This window comes from Pelecanus crispus, chromosome 6, assembly GCF_030463565.1.
Source record: "Pelecanus crispus isolate bPelCri1 chromosome 6, bPelCri1.pri, whole genome shotgun sequence".
Classification (NCBI taxonomy): domain Eukaryota; kingdom Metazoa; phylum Chordata; class Aves; order Pelecaniformes; family Pelecanidae; genus Pelecanus; species Pelecanus crispus.
In genome coordinates this window covers 73,862,014-73,877,443 of record NC_134648.1, presented here as the reverse complement: position 1 = coordinate 73,877,443, position 15,430 = coordinate 73,862,014, and the positions used below count along the sequence as shown (strand labels likewise).

Below are 15,430 nucleotides of genomic sequence, written 5' to 3'. Positions count from 1 at the left end.
CTCAATTTGGTTTTATGACTTAGGTGGGAAGGATGAAAGGAAAAGGGAATAATGGTTGTACTACTAGAAGCTGGCTCAATGAGGAGACTTTCCAGAATCTTAACCCTGCATATCAGCTCGCCATTTGGGGCTGAAATGCACACATGCGTATTGGAGGAAGTACTTGGAATTAAACCTCTTGTATCTCTTCACAAGTGCTAACAGTGCAACCATGGGAGACGTAACTGTGTGAGCTATAGCTACCTTTAAAGCCCTTTCTTAATCCTCTCAGTATCTGATTCATAATTATCTGGATCTGTTGCACTTCAATCCCTGAATCCATGCCTTTGTATTTTCTTGTCTTTGTTCCTGAGGAATAGAAACTCTACTGATGGATTTCTTTCAGTTTAGTTGCATGACGACTGACTTGTATTTAAAATTTTCTGATTATAACTTCAGCACAAGCCTGGATTGACTTAAAAATATCGCCTGTTTGTAGGCTCTATTCTATTTTTTTGTTTCCTCCCTTCTCTCTCCCCTTCTGTCCTCTGGTTTAGGACCAATATACCATAAAAAAAAATATTTCATATTTGAATATTGCCAATATATAAATGACCATCATTCTTCACTCGTAGGTCACTTACAGGTCATATTCACACCCTTTGTCATGTTTATCTCTGAATAACCGTGAATTACTTTCAAAATAATTCAGGCTTAATAGTACTCTGTCCGATTCATAGGGCCTGTTGAGTTTTTCTGAATGGTTTTGTTACTGCCCTTAAACACTGAAACGAAGCATAAACAGTCCCTTTGGTGGTTAAAGCATCTTTTTTTCCTTCTCTTTTGAGTTTGTCTGGCAGTCATATTTTCTGAAGGTGATTGATTGTGGAAGGCCACCTTTCTTCCTGAATCATCACACCTTCAAACTGATATGTTAGTTTGCTGAATTCAAAAATCGTAGTCTATTTAATAAAACAAACAAACAAAACCCACCCCAAAACCAAAACCACAAAAGGAAACAGATTGCTGGTTTAGAGTTGCAGGATTAATACTGAACCTGGATCAGCTTGTTAAGGCCTTGGTCCGGTCAGGTCTTGAAAACCTCCCCGGACAGCGTGTTGTTGAAATGATAGTTATTGATATTTAAAGATGTTGTTTAGAAGTGGCATGTTTGGGAATTTTGTGCTTTTCCTTAAAGAAATTCAAACCTTTGAGTGATTTAGTCAGAACCAATTCTCCGTCCCAGCCTATGCTGCCATAGTCCCAAAGTAAACAGATTTAAAAATAAGCCAGAATGCCGTAGCTGCAGTTAATGTCGCGCCTGCTTTGGGGTGGGAAGGCTGCTAGGACAGGCAGCACGCCTCCTGCCCCGAGCCCGGGTCTGTGCGGACTGGAGCTCTGCATGCAGAACCTGCAGGAACATCTGCTGCGTAAAGGCAGTCCTTTGTAAAACCAAAAAAGGCTGGACTTGTTTGAAAAGGAATTGGAAAGAGGAGCTTTTAGTGAGTTCTGGTTTTGTTTCAGTGCACCCTAAAGGATATGTGTTACAAACTGTTTCCAGAAGTGTAACTCTTACTTGACTTTTAAGGGCTGCTTCTCTTGGTTTCATTTTTCACCTCCCTTTTTCTGTACCTGGACTGCCTGGGTTAATCACTTCCACGTAGACGCTCTCCAGGGAAGTAGGATTTATCGTACGTCTCAGCTGGAGATTATTTATTTTGATTAACAAGTCTGAAGAGAACAATATTTGCCACATAGATCAATAAGTAATCTCCTTTGTAGGTACTTCTATCAGAGAGACAGATTTGATTGCTCAGTTATAGCAATATTGTAGCGTGAACAGTGCATTTTCTTGTGAATGGTGTTTACTGTGTTTACTGGTTTTTTTTTTCTGTAGGAACCAGCAGTGAGAGTGAAGAAGAGATCGTTTTCCAGAGAAAAAATAGGAAAAAAAAGAATGTTTTGAAGTCTCCTGATGTGAGTTGGGGCGGCGGGGGGGAAGACAAGAGAAGCAAAATGACAAGGAAGTCAAACACCAAAACAAAACTCTTTGCCATTATACTTATTTCTGTTTACATAGGTTACGAACAATAGTGATTTTGAATCACCGATTCGTGCCATCAGAAAACGTCGACACCCACTTAACATGGTTAGTAAGTGCTTTGGTGGGACACAAGAAAAATAATGCAAACTCATTTATGGAGTATATATTTAAACATTTACTCTTTCTCCAGTCAGTAGGCAAGTGTTCTTATTAAAAATACGTTATGCCATCTGACCTAAGGCATATTAGATGAAGTCGCTTTCCTTCCTTCAGTTCTTTCCTGAGGTCTGCAAAGATGCCTTTGCAGTTGCTGTTTGGCAGAGAATTCTTGTTATAGGCAGGAGAGCTGAGCCTCGCCCTTTGTGAAAGGAGGTAAAATAACCATTCTTCCCCAAAGCTTTGAATGAAAAAAGTGTTTATGTCACATTTGACCTGATTTTTCTTCCAAATAACATGTTTTTCTGTTCCTTTTGTATTTGATGATTAGCATTACGGCATTATTTTGCCATAGCGAATCAATCACAAAAAATCAGGTGTTGCTTAAAAAAAACATGTTGAAGGATGGCTGTGTCATTAAAGTATTCCTTGCTTTAGTCTTATTTATTGAAGTGCTTGTGAAATGTTCCTTTAGTCAGACGTGTCCAGTGATGACAGCATGGATTTTCACAAGAACTCAAGTAGGACCACAAACGGCAGCTCGGCAGCCTGCAACAAAAAACAGCCAAGAAGCACGAAACGGCAAAAGGTCAAGAGCAATTTTACATACAAGGTACGTGACATTACATGCCTCTCTCAATACGTTGAAGGTCGTATTTGGAGCAGTTTGCGTTGAAGTTGCAATGCAGATAAAGGCTGTGCTTTGTCACAGGAGTGTGTATGTATGTAAGTGCACATTTGCAACATTGCAAAACCTAGTTCAGAAGAATGCTTCTTTGACCGTAAGCAGCACGTTACCAAATAAAAACAAAAAAAGAGACAGGAGACTTAGTGAGATTCTACTTTCTGTTCAAACTGCAAGAATGAACTGCAAATATTTTCTAATTTGTCTATATTTAAATCTAAAAAAAAAAAGAAAATGCCAGAGATGTTGAGCGCTGGTTTCACATACTTAAGAAAACTTACTGTCATTGAGTCACTCATTTTGGAGCTTGCGTGCATTTTATGGACTAAAACATGGAGCTTCTGCTATTTTATGGCCTTTGTAGGATCTCATGATACAACTGTATTATGGTAGGATGCAGTTGGGCAATTGTTTGTTCTTAAGACATTGTTTAGGAGGGTTGAGGCTCATAGCTATTTCGCACAAGTTTGTTGCAAACATTTGAGATGAAATCTTGAAACACTGGATAATGAACTTAACCCTCACATCCATTGCCTGACTTTCGGAGGAATCTGCAGCGCCCTGAGTAATAATGTTCTGAAGTAAAATAACAATTTACATTAGAAGATACTCAAAGATTAGTCACACTCGGGAAGCTCAGGTACTTGTCCAGAACTTACACTATTAGGATATTTGATCATATGAATTTACCAGCTGTTCTGGTGGTTTCAGCTTTGAACATCTTAAGACAGGAATGGTCCCTCAACCCCAAAGCTTAAATCTTAATTTAGTATTTTACACTTTATCCTGTCACTGCATCAGGAATGGATGCAGGAGGGGATGCAGGGCCAGAATCAGATATTCATAGTAAGTTGAAAAGCTCTTGAATACGCATGGATGTGGTTCCATTAAGCAGAAGTTACTGTAATCAGGACACCGGGGCACATTATGTTGGATTATTTTTAATGTTTTAAAAATAATCTTCGTTATGGAGGCTTCCCTATAGTATCAGTATTTTGTGTTCTGGAATACAAAGAATTAGGCAGATGAAAAATCTGGTTTTCAATTTTATTTAAACCTTTTTTTATGTGAGATCAAAAGGCTCATGGAAAGAGAGTGTGTTACCTGTATATTTAGGAAATTCTGCTCTGCCTTCACATATCATCTTACCTAAAGATTCGTAGTGATGAACATGTCAGAATTCTAGATCCACAGAGGATCCAAGACACCAAAATCATTCTGATCAGCCCACCACCAGTTAAGGTGTTCTGTCAGAAGTACAGGTAACGCAGTTGTTAAGTGCAGCAGAGATCTGCAATTAGATTAACGGAGATTGTGAGAAGTCCAAGGTGACCAAAATAGCCACTGGCACTGAATTCCAAGTTTCAATAAATAATTTAAGAACCTGGTAACTTATTGTTTCCCAAATGTGACCAGACTCTTGACTGTTAGTTTCCTGTGTCACAGCGCTTTTCACGCTGCAGGGTTTGGCCTCTCTGTAGTCCTTCACAAGTAAGAAGGATTAAGACTAATTGGCAATAGCACTGAGAGTTCTCTCCTGTAAACAGGTGACCTCCAGTGTGTTTCAGAAAATCAAAACTGTTCTAGAAAAGGAATTATTAATAATGCCTGTCATTTAGGCTTACTAACTGGTGTAAGCAAATAATTAAAAGACAGGAAAATTTGAAAATCAGAGATGTCGCTTATTGTAGCACAAGATGCCTTAGTCTTCCATGCACTAAACTAAAATTTACAGCTGTTTGCTTTTTATTCAAAGTATTCTGAAGGCAAACAAATCATTCTTTTGGAGTAATTGGGATACATAATGTTTTTTGAGGTTTTTTTTACGTTTTACTTCAGTACTTTATAGCTGAAATGATAAGAGAAAAAGCTTAATATAAAGTATCTCTGACAAAACATCTTTCTGAATGTCCTGGTGTCAGCTGGGATAGAGTTAATTTTCTTCCCAGCAGCAGACACAGTGCTGTGGTTTGGATTTAGGATGGGAACAATGCTGATCACACGCTGATGGTTTAGTTGGTGCTGAGCAGTGCTGACACCAGGCAAGGGCTTTTCAGCTTCCCCTGCTCTGCCAGGGGCACAAGGAGCTGGGAGGGGGCACAGCCAGAACAGTTGATCCCAACTGCCCCAAGGGCCATTCCATACCATACGGCGTCATGGGCAGTATAGAAACTGGGGGGGTTGGCCGGGGAGCAGCGATCGCTGCTGGGAACTGGCTGGGCATTGGTCGGCGGGTGGGGAGCAATTGCATTGGGCAGCACTTGCTTTGGATATTGTTATTATTATTATCATTATATTATCATTATTATTATTATCATCAGCATCATCATTATTTTACCTTATTTCACTTATTAACCTGTTCTTATCTCAGCCCAGGAGTGTTTCTCACTCTGACTCCTCCGATTCTCTCCCCCATCCCCTCGGGGCAGGGGCAGTGAGCGATGGCTGCGTGGTGCTGAGCTGCTGGCTGGTGCTAAACCACAACACTGAATTAATTTTTTTTTATTGTCTGTTTTTGATGGAACATAGTACCAAGGCTTGTATCATGTCTCCTGGACTGCAGTTCACGTGTGAAGTGCCTCATCTTCCCTGAAAGACGAGCATTTTCTCAATAATGAGTCGCATTGCGGGATGAGTTCATGGAGCAATTCATCCTAAGTCCTAAACAGGAAAGGGCAAACCAGTGTGAAGTCTGTATCTGAAGTTTCTAGGGCACTTGGGTTGAGAGTAATCCAGCACTTCAAAAGCAAAACAGATTTTTGAAAGCAAATAAAATGAGTAAAACTAGATTTACAAGTTATAAAATAACCTAATATTTTTTGGTAGCTTAGCTACAATGTGTTAGTAAACTCTGCCTGTCCTATTGAGTAGTCTAGGTGCAAACAGTGCTACGCGCTGTGGTTACCTTTGGCCAGCGCTTTGAAACGGCCTCCAGCTTCACCCTTCCGTGCTGGTGGGACAGTCGTTTGTGCGCTGCCATGTTGCGTTCTCTACATCGCTGTTCCCTGTGATGGATTCTCTTTTCAAAGCCAGGAGCCTGATATATCTGACCATCCAAGCAGCTGATGTCCTGAAGTCAGAACTGATTTAATCAGAGGTCTCATATGTAACATTAGTTAATTGGGAGCCACCTTCTAACTAAAATTTTGGTTGGATTTTTTTGTTTTGTTTTTAGGATGCAGCAAGACAGTTTTTAGATGAAGAAGCTGAGCTGTCCCAGAAAGATGCAGATGATGTTTCATCTGATGAGAGTGGTGATGCAGAGAACGAGCTGAACTCTTCACTTGCTCAATTCCTAAACGATGATGTAGAAGTCACACAAGTGTTAAATGGTGAGTGGGGAGAGTTGTTTATGGTTTTAAGATAAGGGGCGTTTCTTAGCAAATGGTGCATGAGAGGCACAGCCATGTGGTCAGCTAAGAAGCGGTAACCTCCTCAGCTGTAGTAAATCAGGTGCTTTCCATTATCTGTTTGTACCTTTTCTGTCTGTATTGGCATGGGTTTCTTACGTAGTAAGTTCCTGGCTGGAGTCTTTACCGTGCAGTGGCTTTGGGCAGGCCGACGTCAGTTCTCCAAGGATTGCGGGGGGCAGGAGATCGCCTCTCGCTGAGTCAGCCACCCCCTCGTACACCATTGTGGCTGAACAGAAACACACTTTTCCATTTCACTTAGAAGTTTCTGAACCTTTCAGGTCTTCTGTTACAGGGAGACCTAAAATATTGTATGAAATAAGATAAAATTACAGTGCTGACACTGACAGAGCTGAGAAGGTAATGCTGTTTTTTGGCCAGGATGGTTTGCTTACCCCTGTGCTTATGAACCTTGTCTTTCCCTGGGATATTTGAATGATGGAATCATCTTATTACCATTTAAGATTCCTAGATGTTGCTGAGGATTCTCCTCCTCCACTGGAATTGTGAGTTGTTCCCTGTAAGATCCTGTGTGGGCTTCAGGAAACCCATCCCTTTGTCATGCAGTCTCTGAAATCAGTTCTTGTGTCTGTTTTGGGAGAGACTTGCAACACGGAGAACTGAGCGATTTGGGTTTCCTGTGGTTAACATCACCCTTCTCCCTTCTGTGGGCATGCAGAGCTCTGCCTGCTGAGAAAACCTTCTACGTGGCAGCTCTCGTAACAGCGAGCTGGGTAGACCTAATCCTTGGCTTTGGGATCTTCAGAGGTGTCTGGAGAATTTCAAATTTTTGTTTTGTGAAATACAGGTTTTTGGGAGACTATAAAGGAATTACTTAATATGGAAAACATGATGTAACAATAATGAATGAAAAATTATATCCTTAATAATACTGTATTCTCATTTTATCTTCTTGTTTTAATTCAGACTCTGAGATGCAAGGAGTTTACCTGAAATCTGTGCGTAGTCCAGCTCTTGGCAGTAGATACAAAATGGTTCATCGTGAATTCAACAACATGGCAATTTTCTCACAGGTACGAAACGAAATGACTGCTGTCCTTGTCAAATTCCAATTGCGTGTGACCGTATCTAGGTTCTAATCCTACTTTGAAGTGTGGTTTGCAGCCTGTTGTTGATAAATAATTCTAACAAGGCTGCGAGGAGACCTTATTGCGGCCTTTCAGTACTGAAAGGGGCCTACAGGAAGGATGGGGAGAATCTTTTTAGCAAGGCCTGTTGTGACAGGACAAGGGGTGATGCATTTAAACTAAAGGAGGGGAGATTTAGACTGGGTATAAGGAAGAAATGTTTTACAGTGAGGGTGGTGAGGCACTGGCACAGGTTGCCCAGAGAGGTGGTCGATGCCCCGTCCCTGGGAACATCCCAGGCCAGGCTGGACGGGGCTCTGAGCACCCTGGGCTGGTTAAAGCTGTCCCTGGCACTGCAGGGGCTGGGCTGGGTGGGCTCTGAAGGGCCCTGCCCACCCAAAGCATTCTGTGAGTCTGTGATTTTGATTTTGAAGTTAAAGTGTGCAGATGTGTACACTTTGATAGAAGCAGACGCACCCCGTTCTTCAGCCGGAGAGAGGCTGTCAGGCAGCCTGAAGCGAAAGCATCCCGATCCCTGGCCTTTTCACTTACGAGCACTGATCGCTGTTGATCGATGTAGGAGCTTACCTCCCCCTCCCCGCTGTCCTCCGCTGTCACAGAGGGTGCTGACTGACACCTTCTGAGGAAGAGTCCTCTCGCCCAGCGCGTCATGTTTCCAGTCTCTTAACCAACTTCCCAGTTTGGTGAAACAAGCAACCCCCAAAGAGAGGTGGAGCGGTTTGGGCGTGTTCCTGTCCAGCTGTATGTCAGATTGTCCTGCGCTCTTGGTGCTGGACAAGCAGCAGTGCCAAGAGACTGAATTTTCTCTAGCAATTACCAGGTTAGCTCCCAAAATGTAAGTATGGAAACATATCAAAAAATCAAGTAGCACACTTAACAGCGGTTGTTGCTGCTCCTCAGCGCTCCCCGGCAGGGTGCCTCTCGCGGGCCCGTGTCGCTGCCCCGTCGCGTGCTCCTCGGGTGCCGGCTGTGCCCCGGCCGCGTGGCGTGCCTGCGCAGCACCAGCGACTCCCCAGAGCAGAGCCTTAGCCAAGCGCTTGCCCTGCGGTATTGTTACGCACTAATTCTGAGTGCTCGCAACAGTGCCAGTGAAACGTCGCTGGATCGTCGTAACGGAGCTTCTTTCGAAATGCTGACTTCTTCCACTGGCTGCTCCTGGCTCAGTTCGGTTTCTGTCACACCTGGCTGTGTGCCCCTCCCTGTGAACGCTGCACGGCGCTCAGCTGAGACGCTTCCTGTGTCATCTGTCTCCAGGGTTCTGTTTTACTCTGAACTCTTCAAACACCACGTGACATAAAGCACTTGTACAGTATTTTTTATTTTTATTTATTTTTTCCCTTGGAAAATTAAGTAGCTAAACAGAATTGGAAAAACAGATGCTCAGGATGGTTCCTTATTCTGCCCCCACCCCCCCCTTTTTTTTTCTGTATCCTGTGTTCCTGTTTTTTCTATCACCTTCAGCATAAGAAAATGGAGAACTACATCTGATGAAAAGGATAAATCACTTTTTTTTTTTTTTTTTTTGCTGTTAACACAAAAATTCAGGTTGTGCTCACTGGTCATTTGCAGGCAGGTATTAAGAATGCATGGGACTCGATTTCCAAGCAGCCTTGGCTTACTACGCCAGTTTTGTTGCTGAAAATGCAAAGCTTGAACTTCCGTTTCGCTTTAGCCATTGCAAAGGCATCATGAAGTGCTTTTGCCAGCAAGCCTTGCGCGTGTGCTGCGGCGCTCAGTACACGTGTGGCGCAAGGCGCGGAACCTGCCTTCCTTCACGCAAAACCACCACTCGTCCCAAGCGCGCAAGCGTGGCGGCGCGGAGCCCTTCCCCTGTGCAGCGACACGCAGAGGAGATATTCCTGTCTGTAATTCCAACCTGTTGATAGTAGTATGAGCGAGCCACTCCCGCTTCTCTTGTGATACCACAATTAATATTCCCATTAAGAGCTTTCTGGTGACGATCACGGGCCTGATGGAAAGCTGAGCGTGCGCTCGCTGCAGACACGGCTACAAGTGCAGGGCCCTGCAGGGGGCGGCTCAGGCGCTGCCAGCGTATTCGGCAGGGGAGGTTTGGAGAGGTGCGGGAGCCCCTGGGCCCCGCAGTACTCGTGCGTGGCACGGACGGATAGGCGAAGTGTTTATGGAGAGCAGCAAAGCCATTGCAGTGTTTCAAAACTTACCAGGTTTGTTTTTTCCCCCCCCCCGCAGATTCCTGAGCAAGACCAGACTTATGCAGAAGACAGCTTCTGTGTTGGAGAGGAGGAAGAGGAAACTTGCCAAAAAAGTGAATCTAGTGAGGAGGAAGTGTGCGTTAATTTTGATCTCCTAAATAATGAGAGTTTTACTAGCGGAAGAAAACAGTACCTCACTCGCCGCAGAAAAAAACTGAACCAGGCCGGGATGGAACAGAACTCCTCTGTCCCAATGGAAAAGAAGAAACCATCCCGAATTATTGTTCTCAGTGATTCCAGCGGGGAAGAAACAAGTGTCAGCAATGAGAAGCCCAGGGAAACGGACTGTTTCTGGGCAGAGCAGGAAAATGCCAAGTTACCCAAGTCATTGCCTTCAGCCTCTTCTGCGCAGCACAAAAAAACTGCTGGGGAAACCAGCGTTCATCAGTCTGTGGCGAGTAGGAGTGAGATGCTTCTCAGCTTGAAAGCTTCAGTATCCGAAACGCTGGATTTTCACCCAGACCATCAACTCGGGAGCACACGCTTTCCACCAGCCGGCACTAGTTCCCATTCGGGGAAGGAGGGTCTCCAGGCTCCCGCTGAGGTCGGTGTCGATTCAAAGCGAGGACCTTCCTCTCGCCTCGCGTTTTGCTTCGGGATCCCACGCGGTGGGAACCTGTCCGGTTGCGCTGTCGTTTTGAGGGCTGGCAGCAACACAGCAGCGAGAGCGCGTGTGCTGCTGTGCCAAAGGAGCAGGTCCGTTCTGCTTGTACTGCTTTGCATCGCCCCCCTTTCCTCTGCATAGGAAGCTTTTGCCTCGCGGGGTAACTTGGAGAGTATCTTAGGAGCCAATAAACACAAATTGGGGGTTAGGTGCTACCCTGAGTCTGGCGGTCATGGAGGAATGTGGAGCTGTTTCGAATAGCAGGGAGTGTCCACTAATTCTTTGGGTTTTGTAGTTATAAAATACTTTTCACTGTCCTAAATTAAGACCCTTCATAGTCTGAGGTTGGATTCCTGATCTCTCATACTTTTCTGCCTGACTTGTATCGTTTCCAGTGTTCAGTTTTTGTTGAACTCGTTGGTGAAGGCTGCACGCTTTTGTCATTCAAGCTGCTAAATAAATTATTAATAAATAATTAGATCGACTGATTTGGGAGATTGTTCATAGGGGATTAATGTGTTCATCTGAAAGTGTTAATGTTTTGTAATATCGAAAAATATATATTTTTTTAAGATTTTATTAATTGGATTTTTAAAAAAAAGGTGCAACAAAGTGTATCTGTTAAGCACCAGTATCTGAAAACTGGTGTGTGGTTTTTTGGGGTTGTTTTTTTTTTTTTTTTTTGTATCGGCATGTTGTTCTTTGGCCTTATGCTTCTGTGATCTCTTGGAAATACTCTGTGACTTTCAGCATTTACAGGTGGGAAGTTCCTTGAAGAACACCTGTAGGAGCACTTCAGTTCCACCTCCTGCTGCTGCCACAAACCCCTCTTCAGCTGCAGCTCTGTTTTCACGTGACCCTCTGCAGAAAAAGCCTTCCCTCTGTATTCTGGTAGACACTCGTGAGATCTCCTCCGGAGCAGAGGTGATTTCTTCCTTGAAGGCAGTTCACGGGGTGAAGGTGCAGGTTTGCTCGCTGAGCAGCAGCGATTACATCGTCAGCAACTGCATGGCGGTGGAAAGGAAGTTTCTGTCAGAATTACTGAACTCTGTGAACAGGAATAAAGTCACGCAGCGGATCCAGCGCCTGCAGAGCATGTTTGAGAGAATATGCGTGATTGTGGAAAAGGACAGGATTAAAACAGGTGGGTGTTCCCGGGCAGGGGCTCCACGGGGATGCGCTGGGCTCTGCTCAAGGCTTGCACTGGCCACGCCGGCTTTGTGTGCCATACGGGACGAGAGGTCGATCCGAAACCTGTACTTTAGTCTCTGTAGGAGTATTCCATTAATAAGGTCACCAGCTGAACATTAAAATTTGTTTTGCTTTTGAGGGCCATTTAATATAGGCAGAGATCCACAACTGGATCCAGAGGGATACATCACTTGCTAATTACTGAGGCAGGGAAAAGCAAGTTGCCTCAAACATTAACTGACCGTATCAATACGTGCAAAAAAAGCCCAACTTCAAGACAGATTTCAGCACAGGTGAGAACAGTAGAATAAAGGAACAAGCACACCCTTATCTAGGCTTGGCACTAAAATAATAGCGGACTCCAGAAAAATATTTTTTCCAGCAGTAACCTAAGGAGTGGTATCTGTCAAACTGTGTAGGGAAATTCCGATGGTTTCGCAGCCAGCCCGAGCACACCGTCCCGCGTACTAAGCCTACCTCCAAACTGGAGAGACCAAACCACGTAATGGCTGCTGCTTGAACAAGCCAAAGAGAACCAGTGGAATGAAATCAGATTTTAGAAAAGACCAAAAAGAGGACTCCTACAAAGAGTTACTTTGGGAAGGCTGTCTTTGAGCTATTGCCTCCTGTCACAAAGCACAGAACAGGGGAGTCTCAAAGACGCCTCCTGGCTTGATTATACATTTGTGGAAAATTCAAGACTATTTCTTTAATTTATATAGTTTGCACAAGCCATTTGTTGTAACCCTAAGATCCAAATTTTGCAATGGAACGATTTTGCTAATGCTGTCTATTCTCAGTGCTATCTAGAAAATAATTGCGAGGTCTTCTCGCGCCTGCTTCACAGAAGATGGAACTAGAGCCCACAGCTCCAATTAAATTACAGATGTTCTGGGATATAAAACTCCACCACTGAAATCAAATTGTTGTGGATGCAGCTTTGTTTTTGTGACATAAATCTAATTTATTGATGGCTCAGATATGGGCACAATGATAGAATTGGTCACTGAAGATGCAGCTTCTCAGCGGGGGCTGTAGATAAGTGGATTGTGTTTGAGCTGCCTTTTTGCCCCGCTGCTGGTGTCATTCGTTTTCATCGGTTCTGTCCAGTTTTTCTCATTACACTGCTTCCAGAGCGCTGCTGGCCTCTTGTTTGACAGCGTTCAGGTGCATTCTCACTTTTGTAGCTTTACCAAACCTCTTCTGATTTGGTCTGTCCTGTTGTTCATCACTTTTATCATGCGTTCTTCCCGATCCTCTCTCCTAATGACATTAAATTTGCAATTTCAGTGTTAATTCCTAAACTCTACCTCTCAAATAATGGAGTAAATCCTGCTCCCATGACCCCTCCTGCCTCCTTTCCTTGAGATGTTTTCCCTCATCTTGTTCTTGGTTGTGAGCTCTCAAAGCAGGGGATCTTTGAGCCATTTTGCTTTGCAAGTGCTTCATATTAAGCGTTAAATTACTGTGAAAAAGGTAAATCTCACTGAATTTTCTGTATTTTAACTCCACAGGAGAGACGACACGATTCTTCCAGAGGACGCAGTACTACGACGGTGTGCTCTCAGCCTTGGTCCAGGCTGGGGTCCGAATTCTTTTCAGCGCTTGCCAAGAGGAAACTGCCGGTTTGCTGAAAGACCTGGCTTTGGCAGAGCAAAGAAAAAACGCCGCCATTCGCGTGCCAACGGAGGTGGAGGGTCGCAAACGGGAAATGCTCAACTTCTACTTGAGCATTCCCAATCTCAGCTACCTGGCTGCTCTCAATATGTGCCATTACTTTGACTCCGTGAAGAAGATGGCCAACAGGTAACAGCAAAGGCCCATGGCCAGTGCTTTGGGGCCTGGCTCTCCTTTCAGTCCCGTCTCATCCGGCACCTGCTGCTGGGGCAGTTGCTCGGAGATCCTTTCTGCGCCTTTCTGGTACTGCCAGAGCTCCCCATCTCCGCATCCCTCCTGTTCTCTAGGCTTGGGGAAGGGTGGCTGGAAAGCTGCCTGGCTGAAAAGGACCTGGGGGTGTTGGTCGACAGCGGCTGAACATGAGCCAGCAGTGTGCCCAGGTGGCCAAGAAGGCCAACAGCATCCTGGCTTGTGTCAGGAACAGTGTGGCCAGCAGGAGCAGGGAGGTGATTGTGCCCCTGTGCTTGGCGCTGGGGAGGCCGCACCTGGAATGCTGTGTCCAGTTTTGGGCCCCTCAGCACAAGAAGGACATTGGGGTGCTGGAGCGTGTCCAGAGAAGGGCAGCGGAGCTGGGGCAGGGTCTGGAGCACAGGGCTGGTGGGGAGCGGCTGAGGGAGCTGGGGGTGTTCAGCCTGGAGAAGAGGAGGCTGAGGGGAGACCTCATCGCTCTCTACAGCTCCCTGAAAGGAGGGGGCAGGGAGGGGGTGTTGGTCTCTTCTCCCATGGAGTTAGCGATAGGACGAGAGGAAATGGGCTCAAGCTGCGCCAGGGGAGGTTTAGGTTGGAAATTAGGAAAAATTTCTTCACGGAAAGGGTGGTCAAGCATTGGAAGAGGCTGCCCAGAGAGGTGGGGGAGTCCCCATCCCTGGAAGTGTTCAAAAAACGGGCAGAGGTGGCACTTGGGGACATGGTTCAGTCTGGTCTGCCCTTGATTGGTTTGGTGTGGACTTGGCAGTGTAGGTTAATGGTTGGGCTGGATGATCTTAAAGGGCTTTTGTAACCTAAACAATTCCATGATTCTTGGTGCATTTCTTGGTCTCTTCGAGCTGAGCGGACCAGGGCAAGGACACAAGCTCTGCTTCCACCAGCCCTCGCCTGCCCTGCCTGCTCCTTTCCCCTTTCCTGCCGTTCTGTTTGCTCCGCAGCGCGCTCAGGCGTGCAGCGCCTGGCGAGCTCACAGCCCTTGGCAGCCGGGGCACGCCGGTGGCTCTCCTCACGCTGGACGCTTCCCGCACCCTGGCAGTTTCCCCTTTGTCTCTCGCAGCTCCCCGCGGGACATCGCCGCCGGCGCCCAGGTCAGCCCGCAGAAGGCGGAGGAGATCTACTGCTACCTCCGCTACGGCTTTGATGCACGGATGCTGCCCGAGCCCCTCTGCGCTAAGGGGAGAAGCAGCGCAGCTGCCAAGAGCTGCGGGGAGTGAAGCTTGGGTTCGGGAGCCCTGGGCTCTTTTCTTTTAATTGCACTTTACTGAGTTTTGATTCACTGTAAAATATGTAAATAAAGCCTTGCAGAAAGATCTGGAGCTTTGGGCCTGCTGACGCCGCTTCTGTTTGTCACCGAACGTGAGGCTGCGTCTCTCCCAGGGGCTCTCCACTGGTTGCCTCCAGCAGGGGCACACGCTTGCCCGCTGCGGCACGCAGACCGGTGCCTGCGCTGCTGCCGCCCAGGCGGTTGGCTGTGGGCACGGGGCCAATGCCTGGGGTGAGGCAAGTGGCTCTGTGGGCAAGGCTGGGTTTTTGTCTGCTGGGTGTGATGGTTCCAAAAGGCCTTTAAAAATGAGAATAATGGCTGAAGTGTTTTGCCAAAAAGTAAAGCTTTCTGGCGGGGAGCGAGGGGAAGGAGCCCGCCTGCGGTTACTGGCCACCTCCTGCAAGATGGGGTTTGCACTTGCCAAAGGTTCCTTATTCCGGCCCAGAGCACTGACGGTTCCTTAGGTTTGAGGCAGTGAGGGACGGGCCCAGCGCAGCAAGCCCCTTCCCTCATCCTCAGGTGGCCCCATGGCCGCCATCTGCTCTCCTCGCCTGGCCCCAGCCCTGCGGCCACCGCTTCGCTTCCCCCCTGCTCTGGCTGCAGGGGATGGGGGTGACCCCAGGGGACACTTTTCTGGGCAGAGCCTGGCTGCAGTGGGACAGGCTGCAGCTCGCTGCTGCCCCGCTGTGGCTGCCTGGCAAAGGAACAGGTTTTATTTTTTTTTTATTCCTTCTGCTCCCTTCCTGGCAGGTATGGGACAGAGCTGACGCCCGAGTTGCTGGGTCGGACACACAGGCTGCTGTCAGCCGTTCCTGCCTCTTTCAAAATAAGAGAGGATGAAAACCCTGCAGGCCCAGATAACGGATTAAACAA

At 46.3% G+C, this 15,430-nt stretch overlaps 1 protein-coding gene across 1 annotated transcript in view; it reads left to right on the top strand.

The window, feature by feature from the left end:
* Positions 1-14,618, top strand: part of FANCM (FA complementation group M) — an 80,596-nt gene extending 65,978 nt beyond the window's left edge. The window contains exons 15-23 of the mRNA XM_075712276.1: positions 1,877-1,956; positions 2,060-2,128; positions 2,655-2,792; positions 6,040-6,196; positions 7,202-7,308; positions 9,592-10,158; positions 10,978-11,362; positions 12,924-13,215; positions 14,351-14,618. Coding sequence (XP_075568391.1) covers positions 1,877-1,956; positions 2,060-2,128; positions 2,655-2,792; positions 6,040-6,196; positions 7,202-7,308; positions 9,592-10,158; positions 10,978-11,362; positions 12,924-13,215; positions 14,351-14,507 — 1,952 coding nt within the window. The 3' untranslated portion in view covers positions 14,508-14,618. The remainder of the gene's footprint in view (positions 1-1,876; positions 1,957-2,059; positions 2,129-2,654; positions 2,793-6,039; positions 6,197-7,201; positions 7,309-9,591; positions 10,159-10,977; positions 11,363-12,923; positions 13,216-14,350) is intronic.
* The last annotated feature ends 812 nt before the right edge of the window (positions 14,619-15,430 follow it).